At 40.5% G+C, this 12,241-nt stretch overlaps 1 protein-coding gene across 1 annotated transcript in view; it reads left to right on the top strand.

Moving 5' to 3' along the window:
* The window catches only part of LOC124789359 (juvenile hormone esterase-like), a 132,127-nt gene extending 123,937 nt beyond the window's left edge, over window positions 1–8,190 (top strand). Inside the window, exon 11 of the mRNA XM_047256685.1 lies at window positions 7,639–8,190. Coding sequence (XP_047112641.1) covers window positions 7,639–7,807 — 169 coding nt within the window. The 3' untranslated portion in view covers window positions 7,808–8,190. The remainder of the gene's footprint in view (window positions 1–7,638) is intronic.
* Window positions 8,191–12,241: the final 4,051 nt, after the last annotated feature.

Genomic DNA, 12,241 nt, shown 5'->3' with positions numbered 1-12,241 from the left:
TCAAGGAGCTGTGGTCTGGGATGCCATTTCATTTCATAACAGATCCCTTTGGTAATCATCTTCGGTATACTTACAGCACAGCGTTACGACGACGAATTCTGCAGCTCGTTTTGTTGCCCTTCGTAGCAAGCCATCCTGGGCTTACATTTCAGCAAGATAATGCCCTGCCACCCTCAGCAAGGATATCTGTTGTTCGTCTTCATGCCTGCCAAATACTACGTGGGTTCAACAAAACAGCCAGATCTCTCCCCAGATTGGGAAAGTTTCGAGCATTATGGGAAGGGGCTCCCAATTAGCTCGTGATTTTGCGATATAACACGCTAATTGAACTGTTTTTTTTTTCTTTAAAGTAACTTAAACTAACTTACGCTAAGGACAGCACACACACACACACATGCCCGAGGGAGGACTCGAACCTCCGGAGGGGGGGGGGGGGGGAGGGGGGGGGGAGGGGGGGGGGGAGCCGCGCTAACCGAGACAAGGCGCCCTATACCGCACGGCTACACCACGCGGCAGTTAAACAGGATTTGACACGCTATCCTTCAAGACATCCAACAGTTCTGTCACTGTCAGTGTCAAGCCGAATAACTGACTGCAGATTGCCCAGATGTGTACCAACGGGACTTGCTCAATTTGAACAAATCAATAGATATTCCTGGAATTGTAATAATTTGTTTACTTCTACATGTACATCACATCTATCGATTTCCCTCCCGTTCGAATGATTTTGTCACGGTGCGTCGTTTTGCTGTTTGTCTTAGAATGTACATTCTGGCTTGATAACGGACAACGTAGGTTGTCTAGTAATATATCCCACAACCCAGTGCAGCCCAATTAGATATTTTTCTTTGTAAAATATGTGCCATTCACAATTCGCTCCTGCTAGTTGATAAGTTAATGACCTGTCAATGACATGCTGCATCGCTGGAGTAAAGAGTCTGGTCTCCAGTCTACCTGTCCCTCTTCTTGTTCTGCAATAAACGAATGTTACCACAGAACTATGGCTGTGATTATTCGTAGCTCTACGAACGTATCTTTCCTACTTTGACTTTGTTACGTTAAACATCTTAGATGCTTCTAAAACTCTCATTCTAGAAGATAAAACGACTGAAACTGCCATTTCCACTGAATTAGAGTCCCAATGGGCAGGTCTCTGTGTTCTTTAAATCTCGTATGAAAATTTCTAGCTGTCTGGTCAATATATCTGTTGTTACACATTTGACTTGTCTCACACTAAATGTGATACACGCCAGGATAGGATAAAGGATCCGCTCTGAAGACTTTACAGTTGCTTAACTCATTGCCCAAATTTTTTGGTATGAAAAATGTTCTGGAAGAAACGGAAACCGTAAAGTCTTCATTCCCGTCCTCTCGATACAATTAATGAATGCACTGACCTACATCACAAAAATATTTTAGTTAATTGAGATATTTTTCTGGCATGTTGAGGTGTGAACGTAACGTAATTTTTTTTTTCTTCTTTAACAAGTTCTCTTCCCTTCCAAAGTTTTGATGGTTCCGTCTTCTGTCTGCTGTTACCTCCCGCTTTTTCGCATAGGTGTTTCATATCACGTCTGAGCTATGGGTCGTGTCTGGCCTCGGTACTCACGGGTACTGATTACGATTATATAATTCTCATGGAATTTATGTAGGTAATTACAATCAATACGTGATTTCTCTTTCCCTCTTCGTTGCTTTTTATACATTCCATGACTCTAGTTACTTCTCGTGTTCGGCCGTGATTTCAGTTTATTCACATTTTACTATATCCCTCTTTTATCATTTTGACACGGAACTTTTGTTCAGTGACTATAGTGGGATGAGGATGACCTCATATGGTCATGTGATTTTACTTGTAAGTAATTTACTTTCCTGTCTTCTAATTTATTTTAATTAATTTTAGAAATTTTAGCCGCATAGTTAACTATCAGACAATCCAAACTTGAGGATTCCCTCCAATTACCTTGTAATACTTTCTTTATTACAGTTTACACCAGCTCAGAGAACTTTAAGTCTTCCGAAACCGATCGAGCGTACAATAGAAGATTGTTGACTCAGCAACTTTTGTGCGGTTTCTTCATTTTACAGAATGGACTTACACAGTTGCAGCTGCCCCATAAGAAGAACTCTTAATAAACAGGGACGGAGGTTTCAGTGTAAATAACGGGTGCAGCACTCGGTTTAATAATATGTAGTTGATTATAACATCCTTCCGGGTTGGAAAACGCTGACAGAATTTGATTTTCAGGGAATATTAGTGCGAGCTCTGGAAAACAAAAGAGCACTGAATTGTGTAGTGGGATTCGAGAATGGAACTGGGCTGTTAAAAGGTGCGATGTGAGACCAACAATAGTTCACAGTCAAGCTGGGACTCCAGGCAGCAAATAAGCAGAACTGGTAGCACCTGAAGAAGACGGCTAGACCGATCGCCGAAATATTGTGCATAAAATAAAAATGACAACTTGGCGGAACGGCCAGAAACACACTATCAAATGTATTTCCCGTATAACATCTATTGTTTTCTCTTACAGGTTCCATCACCTTTCGAAAATCTTCAGAAAAGTAAGATGTAAGATGAGAGAACCACAATTCCTTTCCCTCAAGTAAGGTAGGTGCAAAGGTCCGTTAGAAACATCACGGACATGTGCGGAAGGGATACAAAAGCGATCTGTTGCTCTTTATTGATCGAATATCCTCGGCTAAAATGATTTGGTAATTTCATGAAACAACTGTTATTGTTACATCGTGAAAACTTCACGCAAAAACATATGCATGTAGTGAATGAGCTTTTGACAATAGTTCGGTAGTAGGACCGTAGACTGACACCAGTGTAGGCGCAGAAAGAATGAAAAAAGTGTAGTCTTTGATTAGTAATCGAAACGTCCTCGTCTAGGGTCCTGCTTAAAATTTGAGTAAAAATTATCGGCTTTTGTGCCCGAAGACTTCAGGCAAGAAAGTCACATTCATCCAACTGCATTGTGAAACAGGTGGAGGAGCGGACAGAGGTTTAGGGCACACTCTTGCCCTTGATGTAGGAAACTGCCCCTGAAGGCGGAAAAGTTAGAAATGATTAATGTTATGAAGATGCAGAAGGCAAAGTAAACCACTACATTAAAAACACATAATGTCTCTCCACAGGACATGTGGTCGGTAATTAAAAAACGTATCATGATGATCTCTCCGTTGGTAAAAGAGCCGGACTAGTCACACATTCGGATCTCCGGGAGGGGTCCGCCAAAGGGGAGGTGACCATTAGAAAAAAGCTGAATAACCAATGACACGAGGCATAAAATGCCAGATGTTTGAAAGTGATAGGGAAGCTAGAAAATCTGAAAAGGGAAATGCTGAGGATCAGACCACGGCTAGTGGAGTCAGTGAACTGAAGTAGAAAGAAGACAAGGATTTATGGAAAGAAGACAAGGTTTTCCGGTAAGGTGAATATAGGGTAACATCGACAGCTGCAGAAAACAGTATAATGTGAGTAAGATTCGTTATGAATAGGAAGGATTCGCGGGGAGTGAGTTATTGCGAACAGTTCAGTGATAGGGGTTCCTCATCACCATCGACAGCAAACCAATACAGACAACGATAGTTCAGGTATATTCCGACGTCGCAAGCCGAAGATGAAGAGATAGAGAAAGTGTGTGAGGATATTGAACAGCTAATTCAGTTTATAAAGAGAGATGAAAATCTAATTGTCATGGGGATTGGAACAGGGTTGTAGGGAAAGAAGTAGAAGAAAAGGTTACGGGAGAATATGTGCTTGGTACTAGGAATGAGAGAGGAGGAAGACTGAGTTCTGCAATACATTTCAGCTAATAGTGGTGAATACTCTGTTCAACAATCACAAGAGGAGGAGGTATACTTGGAAAAGGCCGGGATAGACGGTCTGATTTCAGTTTTATAAGAACATGGTCTCTCAGAGATTCCGTAATCAAATACTGGATGGTAAGACATACCCAGGAGTGGATACAGACACAGATCACAGTTAAGGAATGATGAAGAATAGGCTGAAGCTTAAGAGGAGAATAGGCATAAGTTTAAGAGGCTGTGCAGGAATAATCAAGGTGCAAAGAAGTGAGATACGGAAGTACCAATGAACGAAGAGATACGATTGAAATTCTCTGACGCACTACTTACTGCGATAACGAGTAGCTCAATAGGCAACTGCAGTTGAAGAAGAAAGGGCATCTCTAAAAATGGCGTCCAGAAAAGAAAGGAAACACGCGTACCAAGAAGGTAACTGTGGAGCGACCATGGGTGACATGAGAAATAGTACAGTTGATGTAAGAGAGAAGGAAGTAGAAAGATATCCAAGGAAATTCGGGAATACATAAATCCAAGTCACTTAGGAATGAAATAAATCCTAAGAGTTGAAGACAACATTTGGTGAAATTAAAAACAAGTGTGGCAACATTAAGAGTGCAATGGTAAATGGACTGTTAATTGCGGAGGACAGCGAGTAGAGGTGGAAAGAGTACACCGAGGACCTCTATGAGGGGGAAGATTTGTCTGACGTGATAGAAAAAAAACAGGAGGCAATATGGAAGAGATTACGGATCAAATATTACAAACAGGATTTAAAAGAGCTTCGAAGGATTTAAGATCGAATAAAGAAAAAGAGATGGCTAACATACTAAAATCTTTGGAGGAAGTGGCAACAAAACGACCACTCACGTTGGTGTGTGGAATGTAAGACTCTGGGTATGTATCATATGATTTTCTAAAAAAATTGTATCCAAATAATTCCGAATTCCGAAGACTGCAAGAGCCTACAAATGTGACAATTATCACACAATCAGTTTAATGGCCCATGCATCCAATTTTCTGACGAGAACAATATACAAAGGAACGAAAAGAAAATTAACAGTGTATTAGATGACTATCTGTTTGGCATGAGGAAAACAAGAAGCCCAAGAGAGGCAGTTCTGATGTTGCAGTTGATAATATCAACAAGGCTAAAGGAAAATCGGAAGACGTCCATAAAATTTGTCGACCTGCAGAGCTGCAGAAAACTTTTGAGTACTTCAAATCGTGTAATATGCTCGAATTCTGAGAAAAATAAGAGTAAGCTGTAAGGAAAGGCGGATGTTACAGAATGAGAACAAGAGCCAAGAGGGATCAATAAATGTGGAAGACCAAGAACGAAGTGCTCGGATTAAAATGGGGCCAAGACAGGGAAGTAGTCATTCACTCATACGGTTCAGAAGAAGAAGCAATGAAGGAAATAAAAGGTCAAGAGTGGATTTAAAATCCTAGGTGAAAGGATATCGGTGATAAGAATTACTGGTGACATTGCCACTCTCTGTGAAAGTGAAGAAGAATTACAGGATCTGCTGAATGGAATGAACACTCTAATAAGTACAGAATATGGATTGTGAGTAAATCGGAGAAAGACGAAAATAACAAGTAGCAGAAATGAGAACAGAGCGAATTGTGGCATCATAACTGGTGTCCACGAGGACGGGAAAGTTAAGAAATGACGCTTGGCGGACGGAGCTTGCAGGAAAGGGTATTTATGACCTAGAGATTTCTGCTAGTATTAAACATTGGCCTTAATTTGAGGAAGAGCCGGCCGCGGTGGCCGTGCGGTTCTAGGCACTTCAGTCCGGAACCGCGTGACTGCTACGGTCGCAGGTTCGAATCCTGCCTCGGGCATGGATCTGTGTGATGTCCTTAGGTTAGTTAGGTTTAAGTAGTTCTAAGTTCTAGGGGACTGATGACCTCAGATGTTGAGTCCCATAGTGCTCAAGAACCATTTGAACCATTTTAATTTGAGGAAGAAATTTCTGAGCGGCGGATAGTGAAACATGGACTGTGGGAAAAGCGGAAGAGAATCGAAGCATTTGAGATGCGATGCTACAGAAGAACGGTAAAACTTTGGTGTACTGAAAAAGTAAGGAATGAGGAGATTCTCCAGAGAATTGGCGAGGAAGGGAAAATACCGAAAGCACCGACAAGAAAAAGGGACAGGATGGCGGGTTATCTGTTGAGACCTCAGAAAATAACTTTCATGGTAGTAGAAGAAGCTGTAGAGAGTAAAACTGTAGGGGGAAACAGAGACTAGAATACACTGAGCAATTAATTGAGGTCGTAGGTTCGCAAGCGCTACTCTGAGACGAAGAGGTTGGCACAGGAGAGGAATTCGTGGGGGGTCGCATCAAACCAGTCAGAAGACATTACTGAAAAAAATGTGGTGCGCTACGGTACAGTGGCGTGGGAATTTCAATGTTTGCCAGGACTCGATGCACGTACCTACAAATAAACGAAAGATTGATTACGGAGATCAGTATTTCAGGCTATGCCTAAAACTTCGGAAATTACAAGGACCTCTGACTGAAATGGACAAGTGAATATAGCCTCAACCGCACTGAGAGAGAAAAAGAGTAATGAAAAAAGAAACAAAACGAAGCCCATTATGAAAGAGCTATTTCTCATTGAGTAATGATATGTAACTCTTTTCCTTCCCTCAACAGAAACTTATCAAATGAATCGTCTCCATGGCAGTGGATGAAAAAGTCGTGCATGGGATCTGGCGCACATGAATGTAGCCTATTACGATGATCTGTGTACTTCATAAATACGCTGTCGGTGGCTTCAAAGCAGATCCCATCTGAATCAAAACACGTCCTTATTCGCTGTTTCCACTACTCAGTACAGTTCTGCAGATCATTTTCGTGAAGCTGGTCTGGGATTTCGCTGGAGGGCAACAACAGATATGTGACAACAGCCCATCCACAGCTAAAGTAAATTTTGATGAAATGTATCACAACGCAAGGACACAGTTTAACGACGAAAACCAGTCACGCACTAATACGTCACAACAAACAGCAACTCAGTAATGCTTCCTATGTCGTTTCTTTTCTGTATGACCTCGATTTTTTCGGGACTCTGCCCCACCACATGAGGCGAGGGTTTAACAAGTCCGCTTCATAGTGCGACCATTATACTACTTCCCCCACCTACATTTCGCATGATGTGACCCACCAAACATGGCTCGCATATCAATGGTCGATAACTGGTTCATCATTAGCCCTGCGGAAGCTTCGTCAACTCTCGTTCGAGCCGGGGACATTCTCACTGTACTAAGTATTCAACGCAGGGGCCATCTGCTCTTGTGTAATTCCAGCCATTCGTGTGACCCACCCGATTAGTCCCATGTGTTAATGCGACCGCTTCCGAGACAGGTAATTACCTACCCCTTATCTGTTCCACCCGGCGGATTATCGACAAGTGGTCGGCTTGCCGGCCAGTTAGAATGTGGTTTGGTAGGGGTTTTTCCACATTCCACTTAGTGAATAGTGGGCTGGTTTCTATGTCCTGCCTCGGATACACCCTACGTAACCATTTAGAACACTTTCTCACATTTGCACCCATAATTTACTCTATACGCAAGTAGACTGAGTACACTGCTTCTGTACGAAGGAGACTAATAGTCTTAGCTGTTTGGTCTCCTTAAGCACTTACTCATCCAAATCAGTGACATTCTGCATGTACCTACAGATAGTTTCGGTAATGGAAGCAGAATGATAATAAAACTGCCTAATGAAGTTTCAACGATGCATTTCAAGAGCGCACTCGATACAATTTTTGCGATATTTTGAGAGATGCTGAACCGATGTTCTGGTATTCCCGCAGGATTCCCACTCCGTGGACGGATCCTGTGATATGGCATCCGTACAACGCGACGAGCCGCAACTACCTGCTCATGCAGGCCAACTTCACCGTCGCTCACGACAGACTCGGCGAACGCATGGGCTTCTGGCATCAGAACGTCCCACTGATGCCCTTTCCTGGAACCTTCTGATATCTGCCGCAGCAGTTCTCATACATACAGTCAGGCGCCATTACACCAGCATGGCGTAATTTTGCCGACTTCCTAAGTAGTTCTTCTCCAGGCTCCGCTGTAAATTAATAATTCCGTTATTAATATATTATTAAACACTATAAATCATACTTTTTTTAGCCTTAGGTTCTTAAGCAAAGTAATTCATGACTGTGACTGTGTCCATATGTAAGTCCACTATGTAAGCTGCTCAGAATTCAATGAAAACGATTGTTATCATTACAGTATTTTGGTTTTGTTCGACGCTGTTTCCAACTTCGATTTCAAAAGCTGTTTCCAATAGATCTGCTTGTATTCCTTTGTATTATGATTCCTATTGAAATAAAAGCACAACAGTTACTCTGTTCGTGTCATTGTTGTCCAAAATAGAAAATGATGAATGAAACCATCTACCTATTTCAGAGAATTGAAAGAGCATCATTTGCTTGCCAGTGTAATACATGTATAAATGGTTAACAACTGATTATATCTCTTTTGATTCGGGGTGTTTGAATATTATAAGTCAGTAACTTTTATTGTACTGCTCTAAATTATATTGATGAGAGCAAAATATTGTCTACCGAAAAGTATCCTATGACCTAGAAAGTAACAGTTCCTCAGAGATGTTCCAAACCGATCTTTGTGCCTGAGTACTGACTGATTTCGCGAAAGTGATACATTGGAGATCTTACTCATTTCGTGTGACACAGTAACCACAATTGAAAGCAATATACGAGTGAAACGGAGATTTATTCACGGTAAAACAGTGAAGATGGTCTAAATCACAAAGTTCTGATGCTGAAGTCAATATTAAAGTATCTCAATTAAAAAAGCGTGCAATAATTGAAATTGCTATAGGCGATGATTTGTTAAGCATTTTAATACAGAAATGATTTCGGTTGACGATTAGCTGTATTATTATTTTATTTTATTTTCCTTGATGAAATTTTATGGCGTTTTTTTATTTCTATTTTAGCATTCCAACTAACATAAGAACCACCTACGAATATTTTGCATCAGTCATGGTCTTGATAAAGAACCTTGAGTCCTATGCGAATGTTGATGTTGCTCCAGATTTGCTTCTCGATTGTGTTCACATAGTTAGTAAATTTTATTCTCTCCCGTCAAGAAAGTAGACTGAGTCTCGTTCATTTACGATCTGCTCTTCTCTGCTCTGCTCTTCTCTGGGTGAGCATAGTTCCGTATGGGACGTGACCACATCATACATGAACAGGAAACATTTGCTGACATTTATGCAGTTCTCCCTGAATTTCTTAGATAGCTTCCATGTTTAACTGCACAAGAACAACTGAATACTTATCACAAAGCTGCTTAGTTTTGTCTTTTTAGTCAGCATCGTAGATCTACGGGCTGGTCACAGTTCTTCAAAGAATGCTCGTCGCCTCTTATTTATGCATTCTATGACTTCATTTGTGCCTTCGTCTTCTACGATTGTCACAGGAAGATTCTCTCTATCTATAGACTGACTCTGTGTCGTCTTCTGTGTTGCTCATATTAAGGGACACGTATGTATTTCACTGACCAGTTCGTGGTGCCTTATGGAAACATGTCGGCTGCAGAGGAGAGGTCCTCCATATTTGATTCAATACCCCCCTTATATGCTCATTTATTTGTATCTTAACGATCCTGATCTTGTCCAACTCAACAAGAAACATTATCTACGAGTACTCTAGTAGCCGTATTTTTGGAAGAATTTTAGAATTTTTCTTACGTGTTGAACCTGACATCTAAAGCACTGAAACAGATTTGGTACTACACTGATTTACTCGCAGTTAAATGTAGACCATACTTTGAATCGTGACTGTAGGTTTCGTGTTCACATCTTTGACACTATGGCGTAAAATATCGTCTCGTCTGGTAGCTAAAGAGCCTCGTATCTGAATCCGCGCGTAGTGTAAACCTCTTCGGCAAACGAGGTTTAAGTTGATATTAGCTAATGTCAGACCCTGTGGTGGACATGTAGACACTAGTTCACTGCTTGCCTGGTGGAGCAGACTGAAGGCTACAGCCACTGCTGCTTGCCTCTGCGTCCTCGATGTGGCAACATTCATAAAAGCTTCTACGCTCGCTCCCGAATCCCCAGTATTCTTTCATTACGGGTACCGCTGTATAATAATGTTGAGAATTGAACCAGATTCTTGATTAGAATATCACTGGCTTGTTAGATGCTTCTCACTACTTACGTGGATCTTTGCATTATGTTAGGTGTAGTCGACTGAACCTATAGTTCGATTTAAGACGGAGTTTTACCACGGCAATTACAGCGTGATGTTAGATTTTCATTCTAAGCACCCAGTGATATAATTTCGTGTGTTTAACGGAGGCCCGCTTGTTGTGGACTTGACTTAATCCGAGATAACGGACGGCTCTTCACCCTTTTTTTTTTTTTTTTTTTTGAGAGTTCAGAATGTATGTACATATTTATTTTTTACGATATTTTGCTGTGCCAGAACAATCTGAATCGTTCTTAACACGTTTCTGCTATTATAACTGAATGGACGTGATGCCAATATTACGTTTTCCTTGGAGACTGTGAAATAATTTAGATCACTGAGACTGATCTAGAATAGCCTCTCCTGCCCTACTTTTGAACTTGTACATAACTGTGCAAATTACTTTCTTTGTATGTGGTACCAATTAGTCTGAACGCAATTTGACTATCTGAAAATGATATTGAATATAAAGAGTGCTCATCAGTAACTACAGAATGGTTTTTCATGAAATCATCACAGAAAGTGGCCAACTGCTTCGTATTTAAAATTTGCCCTATTAGAAGATTTTCCATGAAATCTTACCAACAAATAATGTTTCTAAGTTTCACACAAATTGTTCAATTAGGCCTTACAATTGTTTCTTACCTTGCAGCTGATAACTCGGCCTCTACTCCGTCTGCACACAGCAAGAAAGTGACGCGCTGAACTGCATGTTCCTGAAATAAGTCACTGCACAGCAAACTGCCTAATCTTATTTTGTTTTACTTTCTTAAATTATACTCTTGCTCCTTTTCTAAAAATGTGTTGCACTGTCCGTGCAATAGTGCAAGGTGGGAATGTGCAGGTTTTACCATATCTATCTTTCATCTAATAGCGGGGATAAACTTCATAAAATATCTATAAATGAATATGGCAGTATTCTGCAATGGTATTCAGCTCTTTTCATGACACAAATAAAACTCAAACTAAACAGTTACTTATTCTTAAAATTGTCATATAACATAAAATTTACTTTTACATAGAATATTTAATTACTTAACATTACTAATAAAAATGTGTGTGAAATCTTATGGGACTTAACTGTTAAGGTCATCAGTCCCTAAGCCTACACACTACTTAACCTAAGTTATCCTAAGGACAAACACACACACCCATGCCCGAGGGAGGACTCGAACCTCCGCTGGGACCAGCCGCCCAGTCCATGACTGCAGCGCTTTGGACCGCTCGGCTAATCCCTCGCGGCTGCTTAACATTATTGTTTTTGTTTTAAATTAGATAAGTTTAACTAATGATGGTGGGAGGAAACTAACTATAGTAGTTAACGCATGACTGGTAATTCAATCTGGATACCAACTTCAAGATATTCTTAAACACAATGAAATCTATGCACTACAATACTTCGCACTTAGTGCTTGCAGCAAAGAAAACTTAGTGCATGTTATCATCTTCAAAAACCTTGTCTTTGTATGAAATAGGAAACATTCTTTATCCTCTCTGACATAAGGGAGCATCTTTAATAAAAATTTAGTCTCTGTGCGGTATACCCACCATTTAAGTTCCTCACTCTCCCGTGGCACAATACACTCTCTTTTTCTAGCTGACAACTGCTTTCCTTGCTCGCTTGAGCTCTGCTCAGTAATAATCTGGTAGCCAAAGAATACAGTATGTATCACTCATGTGTTCAGCCATGCAAAGATGCTCACAGCAATAAACGTTCCAAAGAAGCTCCAAATATACGAAACAAAGTGTAGTTTCAGTGTTACATACATCTTCCTTAACCACTTCTCCTGACATGTGCACGTCTTAAAAACTCAGCCCTACCTATCAACAATTTCGCTTAATGTTTCTTGCAAATAAGAAGGAACGTTCAAGAAAGTCATTCACAAACGATTAATAGAAGAAGTACAGGCGTTGTAACATATAAAAGTGTAGCCAAAATAATTCGAGTTATGAATTTAGATATAACAAAATGGAATACAAAGTATTGTATGTTGAAACAGTAAACATACGAAATAAATTAATAAACGAAAGTAATAATGAAGTCACTTGGAAAGAAATATGTTACAAACGTCACACACAATAAAATATTTGTGATTAATATTGCAAGATGAGCGACAAGAGTGACTGGTCTTACATGATCGTGTAACGTATACAATATCGTAAGCACAGTACAGTAACATAG

The sequence above is a fragment of the Schistocerca piceifrons genome, chromosome 3, assembly GCF_021461385.2.
Source record: "Schistocerca piceifrons isolate TAMUIC-IGC-003096 chromosome 3, iqSchPice1.1, whole genome shotgun sequence".
Lineage (NCBI taxonomy): Eukaryota > Metazoa > Arthropoda > Insecta > Orthoptera > Acrididae > Schistocerca > Schistocerca piceifrons.
Note: the sequence above shows the minus strand (reverse complement) of the source record. Positions and strands in the feature narration are given on the sequence as shown.